We start from the raw sequence: 21,216 nt of genomic DNA on the forward strand, positions 1-21,216 counted from the left end.
CCAACTTTGACCTCGAATCAATTCGAGGGCTCGAGCCAGGATCGGGCTCGAACCAAGATCACGAGTTCGAGCCGAAATCAAGCTCAAACCAAAATTGAGGGTTCTAAGCAAGGTCGAGCTCGCAGACAAAAGCCGTTGCAATCCCACTAGAGAGAATCTTGGCAGAAGTTATGAAAAAGCTGATTTATCATGGGTCTCCCATTGAATGTTATTTTATTATGCTTAGAGCCAAATCCCTCCACTATAAAAGGGCTTGGTTACCATTTCTGTAAGACAAGTTTTTATGAGGTTTACATTGTAATAAAAGTGCTATATTCTTCTACAGTAAAGAATCGTTCTTTCAGACTTCTTAGATTGATTCTATTTGTTGAATCCTAAGATTCATTGTTCCGGATAACCTTATCCATTTTGCATTCTTTCCAATCTATATTTACATTTTTATTTATCCTTGCATTTTGTGTTAAGTTACGCCACATATCCTCAGAACTACGTATAAATTCAACTCTATCCATTTTTCGGGTAAACACAAGTCTTTGCTCATCCATCAGAAATTCTGGCGATCTGCCAAAATTTCTGGTCAAGTTCTGATCCACAAGTTTCAACTAGCTGCAAGTTATTTTAACAAACTTATTTTAGCTGAAAACTTAAACAGTGATACGAAAATAGTGTATGTGTACAAATCTCCCGCAAAATAATGGCGTTTCCATGGTTAAAATTCAAGCAAACAATGAAACCACTGGAATAAAAATGAGAAAAAAAACATAAATACTGACCATTGAGAAATTGAGAAAACACATTTGTGTTTTCTTCAACTTCTTTCGATGGGTTGCGATGTCATTTTTAATTACTAAATGTTGAGCTCACCATGGAAATTTGAAGCAACGATTAGCTGTAGCCTGCGACAACAGTTAGCAATGGGCGAATTGAATATGTTTAGTTTTTTGTGGAAAGGCAAAAATAGCCACTCTCATTAAAATATGATTGTGCGTTATGAGAGGCATTTAAGAGAATTAAAGAATGAATACAATACTAACCTATATATTATCTTCATGTGCTATCAAAATCAAAACCATTTATGTATATAAATAAAAATTTCTTAGTTAAAAGATCCTATAAAGACCTTAAAATTTGTACTAGATAAAATTTCTGAAAGTGTCTCAATTAAGGTAATTGTTGTTATTATTGGTGGATAAACTGCAAATATCACCTCCCATATATTAGCATGGCAATGCAATCATATCATCAATGCCCCAAAAGGAGCAAGTGAGAATATATTATAGAGAGCACGCCAAACGAGGCTGATTTTGTCCTCTCATTGGGCACATCTAATTTCTTGGGCCTTTAGGGGTTGTTTGTTTGTGGCTTTTCTTGTTTTGTCAGCTTGTAACCCTTGACGCAGTTTACCTCTCAAATCAAATACTATTATAATTATAATTATAATTATAATTAAGAAAGAGACAAAAATAAAGCTGTTTGACTTTGACTTCGTTCATACGGGCCCAAATTTATGGCGCTCTGGTCCATCCACAAGTGTCACAAACTCCCAAATCATATATTGTCACATTACAAGAGATGAGCTCACAGGTTTTTTTATTTATTTAAAATAAAATTCCATTAAATGATTCTCTTTTTATAATTTTTAATATTGAAAGTGGCCGCAATCATCGCTGAGTGTTCTCATATTGCTTTATTCTTTTGATTTCTACTTGGTCAGCGGATTGACTCTTTCATCTCTACACTCCCAATTAATATATGGTATGCTAATTGTGTTTTTTTTTTTTTTTTTGGTTCATTTCTTTTAAGCTACAATCTAATTTCTCTAAAGTTTGAAGAAAAATTATGTCATAATTCAATTAAATGACGTGTTCCGAATAAAAGGACCAATCCTTTTTCTTTTTGTGCTCATTTAGATTCTCTATAGAAATCGAGCCATCTTTAAACATTCGATTTTAGGCAACAAATTGAATATGCAAGTTAAATTTCTAGTGCATTGTATACGGGCGAAACCGAACCCATGGGACGCCTCGGTTTCTGATGAAGTAAATGGAGCGAGAGACGTGACGGTAAGGAACCGGGGTCGAAGCAAAGAGTCCCTCGAGCCAGGGTCCGGGCAAAATGCCTGCCCTCGAGAGTATCGGGACCATGACCCCCAGGTTCGAATCCCAAAGGCCTAGGTAATCATTACCAGATAATCGAGCACGCCCAACAAAAGACCGTGATATCCGTGACCAATCAGATATCACAGCGTGAATCTCGGCGCATATCGGCAGAGGATCGGTGAATAGTTAAACAGAAGATTTTTACCTTTTATGCAATTATACTTAGGGTAAAACTCCCCTACTATATAAAGAGGGGTCTGGTTATTCATTAGGAATATTGTAACACGCACATCAAGGAAATATACTCTTATTTTCTCTGTTATTCAAAGCTCTTATTTTTGTTCATCAAATCATCAGTAACGTGAGCCCGGGATCAAAGGCAGACATTTTATTAAGCTGTTACTAATTCTGGGATCACTCCTCTTGATTGGTTTGACAATTTATTACGTCCTTTATTTGTTTAATCTAACGCAATTTATCGTTTGTATTGAATTAATCCACGTATCCTTAAAACCACTTACAAATTTAATTGTTATCCATTTTTTTAGGGTAAACAGTTTGGCGCCCGCCGTGGGGCTAAGGATAACAGTGGCAATTTGATATAAATTTCCATAACACACTCTATTTTACACTTGTTCTTTGAGCTTTTAATTTCATATCAGATTAAGAATGTCGAACTCCCAATCTGCCCATTTGAACTTGGATGATGACCCCAACGGAACCATGGCGAAAACAATAACGTGGTACCCAGCAACGAGGTGCCCCCTGCTGACCCAAATGGAGTCCCAGTCTCTGATCCGATCGATACTAACTCGCACGTGGCTATCGAAGCAAACTTGCCTACTGACCCCAAAAACATCATTCGCGGGGGAGCTCGATTGATAGCCCGGAGCACACACACACGACGACGAAGGTGACGGGATCAACTTGCGCGTGATTTTCGAAATGTTATAGGCTCAACAGGCAGCGATAGCCCAATTGTAGAACCAAAGCCGAGCCCCCAGCAGAGTTGAGCCTGAATTGTCCCAGCAAAACGCCCGCAGAAATAAACCGACCACAGAAAGGTCGGGTGAAGCAGAACCCGAGATTAACCCGAGATAATAAAGATGTTTGAGGAACTGACAAAATAGGTAGAATCGGGAGAAAATAAAATCCAAGCTAACGACAAAAAAATGGAGACCTATAACTTCAGGGTCAACCAAATCCCGGGAGCACCACCGATACTGAAGGGCCTAGATTCCAAAAAATTTGTCCAAAAGCCTTTCCCTTCGAGCGCAGCTTCGAAGCCGATCCCAAGAAGTTCCGTATGCCCAAAATTCTAAAGTACAATGGGACTACCGATCCCAACGAACATGTGACCTCTTATACGTACGCCATCAAAGGAAATGACTTAGAAGATGATGAAATCGAATCCGTCCTGCTGAAAAAATCGAAGACACCTTGTCGATAGGAGCTATGATATGGTATCACAACTTACCCCCTAATTCTATTGACTCATTTACTATGCTTGCAGATGCCTTTGTAAAAGCGCACGCCGGGGCCATCAAGGACTTGACCAGGAAATCAGACCTTTTCAAGGTAAATGAGCGAGATGCTCAGGGAATTCGTATAGAGGTTTTAAATGGAACGGATGGACCTGCCCCCGGTCGCAGATGATTGGGCCGTTCAGGCCTTCACCCAAGGACTCAATTCCCGAAGCTCATTGGCTTCACAACATTTGAAGCAAAATCTAATAGAATACTCGACAGTAACATGGGTCGACATCCATAACCGGTACCAATCAAAAATTAGGGTCAAAGACGATCTGCTCGGGGCCTCTTCTGGGTCTGTTTATCCCGTCAGAGCTGGTGACAGATCCAAAAGAGATATTGATCATGAACCAAGATCGAATAGAGACCGGTATCAACCAAACAATGGAGATCGAAAGGGCAATAGATCCGGATGCAACACTGTGAGAAATGAAAGAAGGAGAGACCGAGGTCATACTCCGAAGGTAGATCTTGGGTAGATTCATTGCAAGGTCCTCCGATAAGAGCCATCGGTTCTTCTCATTATTGAAGAAGAAGAATAACTTCTCGTGAACTCCGAAGTGCCAGTAAGCTTTGGAAGAACTCAAACGGTACCTTTTGAGTTCGCCTTTACTTCATACTCCGAAGGCAGACGAGCAATTGTACCTATACTTAGTGGTATCCAAGATAGCGGTGAGTGGAGTCCTAGTCCAGGAAGAAGAAGGTACGCAAATACCTATATATTATGTTAGCAGGACTCTAGGCGAGGCCGAAATGAGGTATCCTTCACCTAGGGAAATTGGCGCTCACTTTGCTAAGATCCACCAGGAAGTTAAGGCCATATTTCCAATGTCATCCCATATGTGTCGTGACTACTTACCCATTGAGGAACATAATGCACAAACCTGAGATTTCGGGACGGTTGACCAAATGGGCCGTGAAAATTAGTCGGTACGATATTGAATATCGACCCCAAACCGCAATTAAGTCTCAAATGTTGGTAGATTTCATGGCCAATTTCACACCGGCCTTAATACCCGAGGTCGAAAAAGAATTGTTGTTAACCCCGAAGACCTCCTCGGGGATCTGGTCCCTCTTTACGGATGGTGCTTTGAACGCAAAAGGGTCCGAACTCGGTATCGTGTTGAAACCGCCCACGGGTAACGTAATTAGGCAATCTATTAGAACTATGAAATTAAGTAACAATGAGGCCGATTATAAGGCCATGATTGCAGGTCTCGAACTGGCTAAAAGCCTGGGGGCCGAGGTGATCGAAGCCAAATGCGATTCCCTCCTTGTGGTGAATCAAGTCAATGGGACGTTCGAAGTGAAAGAGGAACGGATGCGAAGATGCCTGGATAAGCTACAGGTAACACTACATCTATTCAAGGAGTGGACCCTGCAACATATACTCCGAGATCAAAACAACGAAGCCGATGCTCTAGCTAACTTGGGGTCATCGGTTGATGACGATGAATTTAGCTTGGGAACAGTCGTACAACTCATGAAATCAGTAGTGGAAGAAGGCCATGGCAAGATAAACTTGACAAGCTTAACCAGGGACTGGAGAAACAAGTATATAGATTACCTGAAGACCGGGAAGCTGCCCTCGGATCCTAAGGAATCGAGAGCTTTGCGCACAAAGGCGGCCGAGTTTAGCCTGTCCAAGGATAGTACCCTGTTCAGAAGAACGTTCGATGTCCCACTCGCCGTATGTCTGGGACCGAGGGACACCAAATACGTTTTGAGGGAAGTTCATGAAGGCACCTGTGGGAACCATTCGAGGACCGAATCATTGGTTCGTAAGATATTCAGAGCCGGCTATTACTGGATTGACATGGAGAAATATGCGAAGGAGTTCATACGGAAATGCGACGACTGTCAGAGGCACACACCGATGATCCATCAGCCCGGGGAGCTATTGGATTCGGTCTTGTTCCCCTGGCCATTCATGAAATGGAGAATGTACATCGTCGGTCCCCTGCCATAGGCACCCAGTAAGGCTTAAATTATATTATTTATGACTGACTATTTTTTCAAGTGGGTTGAAGCTTAGGCATTTAAGAAAGTAAGAGAAAAGGAAGTCATTGATTTTATTTGGGACCACATAATATGTCGGTTCGAAATGCCGGCCAAGATCGTTCGTGACAACGGGAAGCAATTCATCGGCAGTAGGGTAAGCAAATTTTTCGAGGACCATAAGATCAAAAGGATCCTGTCAACACCCTATCACCCTAGTGGAAATGAGTAGGCTGAGTCTACAAACAAGACCATACTCCAAAACATTAAGAAGAGATTGATCGACGCCAAAGGAAAATGGAAGGAGATTTTGCCCGAAGTCTTATGGGCATACCGTATGACCTCAAAGTTTAGTACCGAGGCCACCCTATTTTTGTTGGTCTACGATGCCGAAGCACTAGTATCGGTCGAGGAAGGAGAATCGAGTTTTAGGTTCCGATAGATGGCCGAAGAGTCAAACGGTGAGGCCATCAAGAGCCAGATCCCCCTGTTGCAGCCACTACCAGGGGGTAGGGGCCAGGGCCGAGGTAGGGGCCGAGGCAGAGGCAAAGCTCAACCTAGAGAACGTGTAGCAACACCCATTGTGGAGCCTCAAATTGATCATGAGGAGGAGGTCCCAGTTCAAACCACATCAGTCAGACCCGCTCAGGTCCTAGAGGAATTTATAGCCACTCCCATACTTCAAGACGCCCTAGTCCACTTAGTTGGACTCATGGAGAGTGTGGCTCAGGCTGGAGTATTTCCTAGGGCACTAGTTGTCTCTCAGGCTGGGGGAGGAGCACAAACTCCCGCCACTCACACTCTGGAGAAGATGGCTCCCATATATCAGACTCCAGCGGTTCCAACAGTTGGGGTGGTTCCTCCCGTTATTGTTACATAGCCCGAGGAGAGGCCTGCGATGTCTTCTAAGGGATTGATGAAGTTGGATAAGTTTACCAAGCTCTCTCCTGTTCATTTTAGTGGTGTACCTTATGAGGACCCACATGATTATTTGGATTGTTGCCACGAGGTGTTATGCAACATGGGTATTATTGAGACCAATGGGATCGACTTTGCAGTGTTCTAGATGAACGATTTCGCTAAGCAGTGGTGTCAGGATTATGTGCAGAACAGACCAACTGGTTCACTTCCACTTACTTGGGATTAGTTTTCACAACTATTTCTGGAGAAGTTCATTTCTTTCACTGTGAGAGAGGAGTACCGCAGGCAGCTTGAGCGCCTCCGACAGGGTGGCATGACTGTCACCTAGTATAAGACCAGATTTGTAGATCTAGCCCATCATTCGGCTATTTATATTCCCATAGATAGAGAGAGGGTGAAGAGATTTATTGATGGTCTCACTTTAGGTATTAGGCTACAGATGGCCAATTAGATGGGGGATGATATTTTCTTCTAGAGGGCCGTAGAGATTGCTAGACGGATCGAGATGATTCACAATTAGGGTAGAGAGACGATGTCTGAGAGGAGGCCTTGTCATTTTGGTGGTTTAAGTGGTGCCTCATATGGAGGAAGGGGTTCTTTTGGTAGAGGCCATCCTCCTAGGACGATTCAGTCAGATATTTAGGTAGCCCACGGTGCTTCGGACAATCGTGGTTCTTATGGGTCTCCTCCTGAGCAGCTAATATTCAATTCACCTTCATCTCCTATTAGTGCACCACCGCTACAGAGTTACTACAGTGGTTATCCAGCCTGTCAGGGTCAGTCTCAGCTTCAGCAGCCACTGTAGCTGAGGGAGTACTTTGAGTGTGGAGGTACGGGTCACATTAGGAGGTACTGTCCTAGATTGATGGGAGGTAGACCTCAACAGGGTTCTCATGCCATTATGCCAGCATCGGTTGCTCCACCGCCCACATAACCAGCTAGAGGCGGGGGTCAAACAACTAGAGGTAGAGGTCAGGCTATTAAAGGTAGAGGCCAACCAGCTATAGGCCATCTGAGAGGCGAAGGTTAGAGTGGTAGGGCCCATCCCCATTGTTATGCATTCCTAGCCAGACATGAGGCAGAGTCATCTGATGCGGTCATCACATGTATTGTTCTAGTTTGCCATAGGGATGCCTCAGTTTTATTTGATCCAGACTCTACTTATTCATATATATCATCCTACTTTGCTTCATATATGGTTATGCCTCGTGATTCTTTGAGTGCTCCTGTTTGTGTGTCCACACCTGCAGGAGATTCTATTGTAGTAGATCGTGTTTATTGCTCGTGTGTGGTTTCTATCAGGATCTTTGAGACTAGTGTAGACCTTCTACTTCTTGATATGGTAGACTTTGACGTTATCTTGAGTATGTATTGGTTATCACCTTATCACACCATTTTAGACTGTCATGCTAAGACGATGACCTTAGCCATGCCGGGGTTGCCCCAAATAGAGTAGATGGGGACTCATGGTAATTCTACCAACAGGGTTATTTCTTATGTGAAGGCTCGACATATGGTCGAGAAGGGATGTTTAGCATATTTGGCCTATATCCGTGATCCTATTGCGGAGGTTCCTTCCATGGATTCAGTACCAGTTATGCGCGAGTTTCCAGAGGTATTTCCTGTAGATTTGTCGGGTATCGCTCCCCGATTTCTTGCGAAAGCGGGTTTCAACGGGTGACAACTCTTTTAAATAGGTATTAAGAAGAAAGAGTCACTACCTAATGATTTTAGGGTGTGTTAGGGCACCTACTTGCAAATAACTCTATTTTAACTAGTTCGTGTCACCAAAGATCAGGTAAGGGCTCAAATTACCTCGAAGAGAAGGTGTTAGGCACTCTTCGAGGTCCACAACTGTGGGTCCTGATCGAAATTTACACTATGTCGGATTATTGGATTATAATTGTCCTATGTGATCATGTAAGTTAAAGGAAGATATGGAATCTAACTATCCAACTACGATGTAAAAACAAGTATTAAGAAGATTGCACATATGAAGAAATAGGCTATACATTAATAGACGATTAGTATAATTCCTTGGAGATTACAAGGTACAACCTAATTTGTTCTATGTCCGAATAAACAAAGGTGCTAGCAGTAAGCGTATGGGGGGGGGGGGTCCTAAGTTTTTTAGCCTAAAGTATCACCCTGTGCAACATAAATAATATTTCACAACTCTCTTAAGGTAGGGGTTTCTCATATTATTCAACGGGCACAAACTATTATCTCCTGCTACCAAATTACTATGTTAAAGTTGTTTACCTAAAGTGCTCTAGCTCAATTCTAAACCTCGTCCTATGCGTGCATTACCTGTCCCATGCCTACGGTCCAGGAGGATTTAGACCTACTAGTTGGGCGGTTCTAGACTTTACTTAGGGTGCTCAAAACTGATAAAACTAGGCACTCATTCAAAATAGGTAGGACCGCACATAATAGCAATTAAAGGCTCAAGTTAGCCTCCACACATAACCACAAAAGCATGCAAACAGTCACAGATTCTCAGATTATGCAATAAGAGGTCATAGGTAGTTTTAGAAATGAGACGCGTTAAAGTCGTTCAAAACCTATAGGCATGGCTTCTAAGTGACTGCATGGTTTAATAAAATCTCATAGGTAGTACTGCTAATCAAATATCGAAGCTATAGATTATAACCATTATTAAAAGCCTATAGACATGATCTCTAGGTGATTTGCGCTTGGGTAGTGAAACCGTTGGAAACTCAGAATTATGCGTCTTTGGTCCTATAGGAATGCTTTCTAAGTGAGTAGCGATATACTATAGGCATGTTTTCTAAACAATTGGTATTTGAACACAAATTCATTTTGCTTATTCCTATAGGCATGCTTTCTAGGCGGGCAGTGTGATAAGAACAACAACAACGACGATTAGTTAGTCAATTAAGGCCCTATAGACATGGTATCTAGATGAGTATCGATGGAAGCAAATCTTAATTACTTAACACGATCCTATAAGCATGATATCTAACAATCACATAGCAATATCACAAGTTGAAAAAATAACCAATGATATTTAGCCCCTACAGGCATGCTATCTAATAGTGTATAGAAGTGAAGCATGTGAACAAGTGAAACACTAAGATTCTTATAGATGTGTTTTCTAACAGTGCACAGGAATAAGATATGTTAAGCAAGTAAAGCACTTAGGTTCCTATAAGCATGCTTTCTATCAGAGTATCAGAATAGAGCATGTCAAATAAGATAGCAAACAAAGTATTTAGACCCTTTAGACAGATTTTCTACCCATTCATGCGAGAACTAGAGTACCCCAGCCCCACTTTTTACTAATATCCCCATCATTCGTTATTACAAATTATTGCAAGCCAAATAAATAATGCAAACATAATAAAACAGTCACAAGCCCAATAGAACAGTTATAAGCCCAACACAAAGTAACCCAATAATGTTTTGGGCCTTCAACAGTCTTGCTCTCCGGACAACCAGCAGGCCCAAATCCCAAGCTCACAAGGACAACTAGAATGCACCTGAATCTAGTACTTAGGTCTAACATCACATACGACCCAACAAACTGAGCCCGAACATGAAGACACTTGTCTTGCTTACCCAGCAACCAACAACATATGACACAAGTAACAACCCACGCAAACTAATTACTCAAATAACTTCAGATAAAGACACACACACATGGGAATACTTAGGTGTTATAGTTAATGAAGAAATTGGACTTGTTAAAGCTGATATCATAGAGGTAAAGAAACACATGAACGAGAATAGAACAATTTTAACAGAAACTCTCAAAGAGATTTCAACAGACAGGGGTTTAAAACAAACAAGGTGCATAACTGATTCAATAGGAGTTCATACATAGAAGGTTTAATAGGAGGGTCTAAGGTAAGACATGATTGAAACTAGTCCTATAACCAAGTAGAGATCCCTATCATGAAAGTCTAAAACAAAACAATCATATAAACACAGTTCCATGAGGTGACAAAATAACTAGCTAGTGTTCACTTAATTCCAAAGAAACTAGAGATTCTATAGGTTGATCACACATGAAAAGTTCAGTTATGCATCCAGTAAGCATTAGGTAGGGTTTCATCATGATAACAAAATTACAGTAAGCATGGAACAATAATACTCTGTTGGGGTTCACAAAAGGTATAAAAACATAAGTCATACTTGGTATGAAAGTTTATACAACATTGGCATGCAAAAATTTAGACGATCATGGATTATTTCTAAGGAAAGTTAACAGTTTGTACATGATTGCACCAACTATGAAATATAAAGAAGGCATGGTCACAACTAATTGGTAATCAAATAGGGCTTCTTAAAAGCAGGCAGACTAGTAGGCATAGTCCAAATCAACCTACAAATATCCACTTAGTTCAAACGTGAGAGACTTAACATATTTAAATTCAAGGAAAACATCAATCATCTAAAGAAGGCTTAAGAAATCTAAGGTAATACAGGGGCTCACGGAAGATGAAACTGTTCAAGGTAAACATGAAAGTCAGGTAACACTTAAGAGGGCCAGAACCCATTTGAGTAAAATATGCATAAGGAGAGTACACTACATATGTTGAAGCCTATCAAGTTCGATACTAGAGAACATAGAATTATAGAACATTGTTAAGACAATAGAAATACAGTAAAGCATACAATAATACAATACTGGGGGTTCACAAATAGAAAGGAAACTGATTCATTCTTAACCACGAAAGTTTAGACAATATTGGTACACTGAACACACATGGCATAAGCAAACAGAAGGGAAATAGTTAAAATCGTGTCACGACCCGGCCGGTCGTTCTGAGTGTGGTAGCCTCGTTCCCCTATTTACTGCTTATTTTATGCTTAATTGTTTTTATGTGACTTAACAGGGTAGTTGGTTTGGTTCCAGGGATGTTTCAGAATGAGTTGAGATACCTAGTCTCAAGGTTGGAAGCTTAAGTTGAAAAGGTTGACCGGATGTTGACCTATGTGTAAATGGTTATGGAATAGAGTTTTGATGGTTCCGATATCTCCGTACAGTGATTTAGGACTTAAGAGTGTGTACGTATAGTGATTTGGAGGCCTGTAATGAAATTTGGCTTGAAATGATGAAAGTTGGAAAATTAAAAGTTTTGGAAATTGAGAAGTTTGACCGAGAGTTGACTTTGTGGTTATCGGGCTCGAATTTTGATTTAGGGAGTTGGAGTAGGTCTGATGTGTCATATATGACTTGTGTACAAAATTTGAGGTTAATCGGACGTGATTTGATAGGTTTTGGCATCGATTGTAGAAGTTGGAATTTTCTAGTTTTCATTAGGCTTGAATTGAAGTGCGATTCATATTTTGATGTTGTTTGATGTGATTTGAGGCCTCGACTAAGTTCATATCTTGATTTATGACTTGTTTGTATATTTGGTTAAGGTCCCGAGGGCCTCGGGTGGATTTCATATGGTTAACAGATCAAATTTTGGATTTGGGAGATTGCTGAAGTTTTTCTGGTGCACAAGTCTAGTTTCCTTATACGCTATCGCGTGGACATGTCTGCGATCATGTAGGCTTAATTGGGAAGCTGAGGTTTTTGTTCTACGCGTTCGCGAGTTGAGGTCTACGATCGCGTAGTTGAATGAAGCAGTGAATCGCGAACGCGTGGCTAAGGTCGCGATCGCGTAGAGTAGATAAGGCAGAAGCTGGGTCACACACATTTGTTCATCGTGAACGCATGAAGTCGTTCACGATCGCGTAAGTTTGAGGGCCAGTGCACCGCATTCGCGTGGAGGTTTTTGCGTTCGCGTAAGGTTAATTCGTGGGGCAGCATAGTTGTGCTTCATGATCGCGAAGCATTTTCCGCCATCACGATTAAGGACATCTGGGAACGAGGGTTAGAGTCATTTTACAAAATTTGATTTCTGGAGCTCGGATTGAGGCGATTATTGGGGAGATTTTCGAGGGAGTGATTGGGGTATGTGATTTTTACTTAGTTTTGGTTAAATTTTATGATTATATCTTTGATTTAATCATTTAATTAGTGATTTGTGTTGAACAATTGGGGAAAAATGGAGGAAACTTCTTAGGCCGAATTTTGGGGATTACAGCGAGGTTTTGGTATCAGATTTGAATAATTTTGGTATGGTTGGACTCATGATTGAATGGGTGTTCAGATTTAGTAACTTTTATCAGATTTCAAGACGTGAGCCTGGGAGTTGACTTTTGAGTTGAATTTTTGACTTTCAATTAAGAACTTAGAATTTTTATATGGAATTGATTCCTATAGCTCAAGTTGATTGTATTGAATTATTTGTGGCTAGATTCGAGGCGTTCGGAGGCCAATTCGCGAGGCAAGGGTTTTGTAGCAGAGTGATTCGATTTGCTTGAGGTAAGTATTGTATTTAAACTCTACTAAGGCACCAGTTGCCTGAACTATTACGATAGCCACGTACTATTGTGTGTGCACATGCATGGGGATGAGCCCATGTACGAGCACCAGGATTATATGTATTCATGTTTGGGTTGTGCTCGGGCTCTTATAAGCCTAGTAATGACTGTTAAGCTTTAAGCTTGATATCTCATATGTCGTAATAGTTTATGTGATCTAATTGGGCCATGATGAGGCTACTTAGAGGTTTAACCCATGAACGGACTTAATAAATGCTTTCCATTGATGAAATTGCCGGTTTGAGCTATGATAGCACACTTTGCACATGCCTACACTTTAGCATGTTATTTATACGTCCAGGGATATGAGAAATCTTATTTCATTCATCATATACCTGTATACTTGCTTTACTTCTTCTGTATGATATTTTTTGACTGGGGCCTGCGACTATGCGTGAGGAATAATGTTATTGGCACGTGAGTTATCCGTGCAACACATGAGTTATCCATGCAGATCCATGTATTGATATTATTGGCACGCAAGTTGTCCGTGCAACACGTGAGTTGTCCATGCGGATCCATATATTGATATTATTGACACGTGAGTTGTCTGTGTCGCATATGAGTTGTCTGTGCAGTGTGTGGAACTTGTATTTCCTTGATTATTTATCTGATTTACTTTTTTTCTTCCTCTACATGCCATAATACTATTTGAGCAGGGTATTTGAGAAACATTATACATGCACACACAGATATTCTTTTCATGAAGCCTTATGAGTTAGCTTTAAATATTGTGATGTGTTGGTCTAAAAGGGCAGAATTACACTGAATTAACTAGTATCCTCAATAATTTAAGCTTCTCTTACCTTATCTTGTTTATTTGCGATACTTATTGAGTTGGTTGTACTCACACTACACCCTGCACCTCGTGTGCAGATCCAGGCATTTTCGGGCACGATGATTGTTGATCGTGGAGTTTTACCTATTGGGAGATCATTGAGGTAGCTTCTTTGGTGTCCGCAGACCTTGACTCTCCTTCCCATATCTTTCAGTTTTACGTATTCAGTTCTACTTTCTTAGACAATGTATCAGACTTAGTATTGTATAGATGCTCATGTACTCAGTGACACCCTGATTTTGGGAAACTCCTGTATCGAGTTGTGATGGTTTTATCCAGTTTTTATGAGATTTTTGCTTATTTTTCCCCGTTTTAGTATATTTTAAATTTGAAAGTGTTGGTAGGTCTGAGTTGTTGGCTTGCCTAGTATTATGATAGGCGCCATCACGACATGCTGAGTTTCGGGTCGTGACAAATTGTAAGAGTCAGGAACACTAACCAGTTGCACATTAACGGGCCGCTAAAGGAAAAATCGAGTGCTAGTAGTAGTTTAGTCAGCAGTAATTAGAGAAGGAATAGCAGGACACCCAAAGTCCCAGTGCGTCAGAGTTCCCAAGGGTTTCAAGTGAACCCCGGGCAGTGCTCGCACTGAACAATAATCGAATTTCGGTGGCCTTGGCTTTCAGCCGGCCAAGGTCTCAAACTTAAAATAGTAGAACGAGTGAGAGTGAGAGTAATAATAGTCATTAAAGTCTATCTAAAGGGGAAACTGGGGAGGGTTTATATAGTAGCAAAAATCGAACATCCAAACAAGGAAACATAGTCAATCAAACATAAATAAGGAAAGAAGAGCATACAAAATCGATTTAGAATCAAATTAGTAGAAAAATCAGGCAAACCCTAGTTTTGCCCAGAATCACAAATTGGCCGAAGAATCTTGGTAAATCAGACCCATATAATCTTGCCATGAATGTATATAGATGAAAAATCATCTGAATCTTGAGGAGTGAGTCTGATTTCTCTTGATTCAGAATATTGGTACTTGCCAAAATCGGAAAAGTACTAAGTAATACCATAGACACGCAAGTAATAGTGAGACAATCCATAAAAGGTAAGTGAATCATGGCAAGAATCCATGAGTTGATCGGATTCAGAGGAGATTTGGAGGTGGTGACTAGGATTTGTGAAGAGAGGAAGGGGATAGAGAGAACACAGAGGTGGTTGGGCGGGGAAATGGGTCTCTAGGGTTAGTGGGGAGGGATATAAGGAAAGGGGTCGGATTAATTCGGGCCGTTGATCATTTGATATCAACGACCAAGATCGAAAGAGGAACGGGTCAGGTTAATGTCGGGTGGTGACCAGGTTGGATTTAAGAGGTCGTTTGGCTTGGGATAAAAGAGTAGGTCAAATATTTGGGGCGTTTGGGCCATTTAAAATGGTCTGGAAATTGGCCTGATTTTGGGCCAGCTTTAAAACACCCGAAATTTATTAAAGAATAAATTATTAAAACGTCTAATAAATAGTAAAAATATTATTTATGCTGCAAAAATGCTTGAAAATAATAACTCAATATTATAAAAGATATAAAATGCTATTTTGGCATAAATAATATAATAAACGTAATTATTTATAGAATATAGGCTATTATTGTAACTAGTGTAGATAAGATAGAAAAATACAAATGTAATTATGTAAAAAATGAGATAAAATATTATAAAATACATGTGGGTATAAATTGATAAATTTGGATTATTACATAACCCTAAAAATAATTTAAAGGGATACTTAATAAATATTTGAATAAATTAAATGCAAGAAAGTCAATTTTAAAGCTTTAAAAATTATAGAAAATACTTATATGACCCTTGAAAATTGGGTAATGATGCAAAATGATATTTTTAAAGTATATGGAATACATTATAAAATATGAGGGCAAAATTGGGTATCAACAACTGCCTCTCTTTACTTGGGAATGATGAAAGAGTTGTCGGGTAAAGAAAATGATGACCATTTTTGTCCGAATGAGCAAGGATGAGGTGCTTTTGAAAAACATGGGGGCCGAACCCCGGTACTTGAGTTGCCTACATATTTTCGGTATTACGGGAATTAGGCCGTGTGTAGTTCTGGATCCAACGGCGAACGAAACCGATGGAGTTGTTATAAGGATGGTCATACGTTTCGAGGAAGGATCTTTTGGATAGGATAGTGTCATGAGTAACGGATAATTTCAGGTGGAGCTAAGAAGCGAATATGAACGTTATGGATGTACAAGACAAGCGTTTGAGCAGTTACGGGATATAAATGATCAATTGCTGGTGATTGGTTACATTGGAGGCGATCAAAGGATGTGAACGTTGTGAACGGAAACCAAAGTGAGAATTGCTCCTGTTTGTAGAACGATTACCTCCCAAGTTTCCTGCAAAACTTAAAACATGATGCACGCGAATATATGTAGTTATTGCGAAAATTTAAACATTATGCAAATTCCCTTCGAGCATGAGAGTTGTATTTCGGACGATGAGGATGATATCCTTAGACCATGACATCCTGGGCCATGGAGCGTATGATAAGGGATTCACAGGATATGAAATGGTGTCCTCGGGCCATGAGGAAGGTGCCTATGGACGATGACGCCTTTAAATAATGATAAGCAGTTTCGAGAGATCCTCCGGCCATGGCATGATGTCTTTAGGCTATGAAGATGATGCCTTCAGACTATGACGCCTTCGGACAATGTGGTGATGTTTCAGCCCATGAAATGTATGGATGCATTGATATTGATTGCTTGATAAAGGAAATATGCGACCCTTAGTCATATACGAGAACAAGACATGGCAATGCTTGGCCTTATGCAAATGATGGAGACAACGCTTAGTCTCATGCAATGTAATGAGGGCAGTGCTTAGCCCTATGTAGGGGAAGGCAGTGCTTTGCCTTATGCAATAATGGAGGCAATGCTTAGCTTCATACAATTTAATGAAGGCAATACTTATCCCTATGCAGGGGAAGGCAATGCTTAGCCTTATGCAATAATTGAGGTAGTGTTTAGCCTCATGCAATGTAATAGAGACAGTTCTTAGTCTCATGCAAAGGAAGGCAACATTTAACCTTATGAAATAATGGAGGCAGTGCTTGGCCTCATGCAATGTAATGAGGGTAGTGCTTAGCCCTATGCAGGAGAAGGCAGTGCTTAGCCTTATGCAATAATGGAGGCAATACTTAGCCTCATGCAATGTAATGGAGACAGTGCTTAGTCTCATGCAAAGAAAGGCAGCGTTTAGCCTTATGCAATAATGGAGGCAATGCTTAGCCTCGTGCAATGTGATTGAGACAATGTTTAGTCTCATGCAGAGAAAGACAGCGTTTAGACTTATGCAATGACGAGGGCAGTGCTTAGCCCTATGCAATGTAATGAGGGAGATGCTTAGCCCTATGCAGGAAAAGCAATGATTAAATGTGAAAGAGAAAATGGTCCTTAATTTGACGTGTTTGTGCTTGAAGACTTCTATCGGTTTGAAGATAGTGATATTATTGTATATATGTTAGTTGTGGACATGCTTGTTATGTCCATTATGCCTGCATCCAAAGAAAAATCGTGAGTTTTTGGGGAAAAGGTCGGTTCGTGCTCTCGATTCCTCATTTTTCCTTTGCTCCTGTCTTGACACCTTGTTCGAGTCACCCTGGGTAACATCTGGCTACTACAGAAAATGCCCTAAAAATAATTTAAAGGGATAACTAATAAATATTTGAACAAATTAAATGCAAGAAAGTCAATTTTAAAGCTTTAAAAATTATAGAAAATACTTATATGACCCTTGCAAATTGGGTAATGATGCAAAATGATATTTTGAAAGTATATGGAATACTTTATAAAATATTAGGGAAAAATTGTATATCAACACCGAGGATGCCACCCGTTAGAGATATCGACTTCTGCATTGACTTGGCTCCTGACACTCAGCCCATTTCAATTCCACTATATCGTATGGCCCCAGCTGAGTTGAAAGAACTAAAGGAATTGCGGGAGGAGCATGAGTAGCATCTGCGGGTCGTACTTCAGACTCTGAGAGATAGTTAGTTATATGCCAAGTTTTCAAAGTGTGAGTTTTGGTTGGATTCGGTTGCCGTTTTGGGACATGTTGTATCGTCTGAGGGTATTAAAGTGGATCCTAAGAAGATTGAGATAGTTCAGAACTGGCCTAGAGCTGCATCAACTAAAAAGATTCAGAGCTTCCTGTGTTTAGCGGGTTATTATCGCCGGTTCGTGGAGGGATTTTCATCTATCGCAACCCTATTGACTAGATTGACCCAGAATGGTGCCCCATTCAGGTGGTCTGATGAGTGTGAGTTGAGCTTTCAGAAGCTCAAGACTGTGCTGACTACAACTTCGGTGTTGGTGTTGCCTACGGATTCAGGGTCTTACACCGTGTATTGTGATGCATCGCGTATTGGGCTTGGCGTGGTATTGATGTAAGATGGTAGGGTGATTGCCTACGCGTCGCGGCAACTGAAGGTTCATGAGAAGAACTAACCCGTTCACAATTTAGAGTTAGCAGTTATTGTTCATGCATTGAAGATTTAGAGGCGTTACCTCTACGGCATGTCATATGAGGTATTCACATACCAACAAAGTCTTCAACATTTGTTTAAGCAAAAGGATCTAAACTTGAGGCAATGAAGGTGGTTAGAGCTGTTAAAAGACTATGATATCACTATTTTGTACCATTCCGGGAAGGCCAATGTGGTGGCCGATGCCTTGAGAAGAAAGGTTGAGAGTATGGGTAGCCTTGCATATATTCCAGTTGTCAAGAGACCGCTAACATTGGATATTCGGGATTTGGCAAATCATCTCGTGAGATTAGATGTTTTGGAGCCCAACCGGATTCTTTCTTGCGTGGTTTCTCTGTCTTCTTTGTATGAGCGCATCAGAGAGGGTAAGTACGACGACCCCCATTTACTTGTTCTTAAGGACCCAGTGCAGCACGGCGATGCCAAGGAGGTTTCTATTGGAGATGATGGGGTGTTGCGGATGCATGGTCGGATTTGTGTGCCCAATTTGGATAGGCTTCATGAGTTTATTCTTGAGAAGGCCCACAGTTCGCGGTATTCCATTCATCCGGGTGCCGCCAAGATGTATTAGAATTTGAGGCAGCATTATTGGTGGAGAAGAATAAAGAAAGATATAGTAGAGTATGTGGCTCGGTGTTTGAATTGTCAATAGGTGAAATACGAGCATCAGAGTCCGGGCGGTTGATTTAGAGACTTGAGATTCCCGAGTGGAATTGGGAGCGTATTAACATAAATTTCGTTGTTGGGCTCCCATGGAATTTGAAGATATTTGACGCAGTGTGGGTCATTGTGGATAGTTTGACCAAGTCTTCACATTTCATTTCGGTGGCGGTCACCTATTCATTAGAGCAACTGCTTAGATCTATATCCGGGAGATTATGCGTCTTCACGGTGTGTCGGTATCCATTATCTCCGATCGAGGCACGCAAGTCACATTGCATTTTTGGAGAGCCGCGTAGCGTGAGTTAGGTACATGGGTTGAGTTGATTACAATATTTCACCTCTAGATGGACGGACAGTCTAAGCGCACCATTCAGATCTTGGAGGATATGCTACGTGCTTGTGATATGAATTTCGGGGGTTCATGGGATCAGTTCCTACCGCTTGTCGAGTTTGCCTATAACAACCACCACCAATTAAGTATTCAGATGGCTCCTTATGAGGACTTATATGAGAGGCGGTGTCATTCTCTAGTTGCTTGGTTTGAGCCGGGAGAGGCTAGGTTATTGGGTACTGATTTGGTTGGGATGCCTTGGATAAAGTCAAGTTGATTCAGGATCGGCTTCATATAGCCCAGTCTAGGAAGAAGAGTTACTCTGATCGGAGGGCTCGTGATGTAGCATTCATGGTGGGAAAGAGAGTTTTTCTCCGAGTTTCACCCATGAAGGGTGTGATGAGGTTCGGGAATAAGGGCAAGTTGAGCCCTAGATATATTGGTCCTTTTGAGATCTTTGAGAGAGTTGGTGAGGTGGCCTACAAAATTGCATTGCCACCCAGCTTATCGGCAGTTCACCCGATGTTCCGTGTTTCCATGCTCCGGAATTATGGTGATTTGTCCCATGTATTAGATTTCAGCTTAGTCCGATTGGACAAGATTTGACTTATGAGGAGGAGTTGGTGGCTATACTAGCCCGATGGGTCCGGAAGTTGAGATATAAGAGTTATCCTTCTGTGAGAGTATAGTGGAGAGGTCAGCCAATCGAGGTAGCTACGTGGGAGTCCGAGTCCGATATGCAGAGTAGATACCCACACCTTTTCACTAGTCCAGGTACATTTCTATGTCCGTTTGAGGATGAATGTTTCTTTTAGAGGTGGAGAATGTGACGACCCGATAGATCATTTTGAGTACTAGCCCTTAATTTTGAGTTCTGAGACCTCCGTTAGCTTTGTTTGATGTTTCTTGGTTTGTGTGCATGGCCTTATCGCTTTTGAAAAGCTTTCATGAGAAAATTTGAAAAAATATAATTTTTGGCTTTAAAAATGACTTGAGCTGACTACGGTCAATATTTTGTGTAAACGACCCTAGATCGGTGTTTTGACAATTTCGGTAGGTCCGTATTGTGATATTGGACTTGGACGTATGTTTGGATTTGAAATCGGAGGTCTCTAGGTTGATTTGACTCATTTTGCCGTAAGCTAGTAATTTGAAAGTTTGGAAATTTTCTAGGTTTGACCGTAGTTTGGGACTTGGTATATGTTCGTTTTGCGTTTTGAAACTTATTTGTAAAATTTTGTGCGATTCAGAGTTGATTTGATATGATTCGGATGCTTAGTTGTGATTTTAGTTGTTCTTTTATTTTCCTTTGAAGTTTCATTCGCTTTGATGTTCGATTCATAGTTCTAGATGTTATTTTGGTATTTTGTTCGCATGAGCGAGAGTTCATATGATTTTATAACACTTGTGTACATGTTTAGTTTGGACCCGAGGGGCTCCGGGTGAGTTTCATACGCGTTTCAAATTAGTTTGGAAGGTTTGAGTACTACTGATGCAATGTTGCTTCTGGTGTATGGTGCAGATCTCACAATTGCGAGGTCTCGATCGCATTTGCGAGCCTCGCTTTTTGCGAACAAGAGTTCGCATTTGCGAGCAGGGCCTGGGATTGAGTAACCTCGCATTTACGAGGAAATGGTTCGCATTTGTGAACTGGATAGGGACGCTTTTTTGAGCATTTTGGTCGCATTTGCAATGCCTAGAAAAATAGGACATCTTCGCATTTACGAAGAATCTGGACGCATTTACGTAGGTTGGGTTTTCACATTTGCGATCATTTTGTCGCAATTGCGACATTTGGGCTTCTGATACAAGGTTTGCATTTGCGACCTTTATTTTGCATTTTTAATGCTCGCAATTTTAACAAAATATCGCAATTACGATATCTGTAGCTGGGTAAAAGAGGGGAAGATCAAGACTTAGCTT

At 40.9% G+C, this 21,216-nt stretch overlaps 1 protein-coding gene across 1 annotated transcript; it reads left to right on the forward strand.

The window, feature by feature from the left end:
- Positions 1 to 4,949: 4,949 nt before the first annotated feature.
- Positions 4,950 to 5,597, forward strand: LOC138898870 (uncharacterized). Its single transcript, XM_070184976.1, has one exon. It carries the CDS (start codon positions 4,950 to 4,952, stop codon positions 5,595 to 5,597), a length of 648 nt encoding a protein of 215 aa, XP_070041077.1.
- The last annotated feature ends 15,619 nt before the right edge of the window (positions 5,598 to 21,216 follow it).

This window comes from Nicotiana tomentosiformis, chromosome 9 (assembly GCF_000390325.3).
Source record: "Nicotiana tomentosiformis chromosome 9, ASM39032v3, whole genome shotgun sequence".
Lineage (NCBI taxonomy): Eukaryota > Viridiplantae > Streptophyta > Magnoliopsida > Solanales > Solanaceae > Nicotiana > Nicotiana tomentosiformis.

Coding starts and splice junctions, on each gene's coding strand:
- LOC138898870 (XM_070184976.1), top strand. CDS start 4,950: ATGCGAAGATGCCTGGATAAGCTACAGGTAACACTACATCTATTCAAG.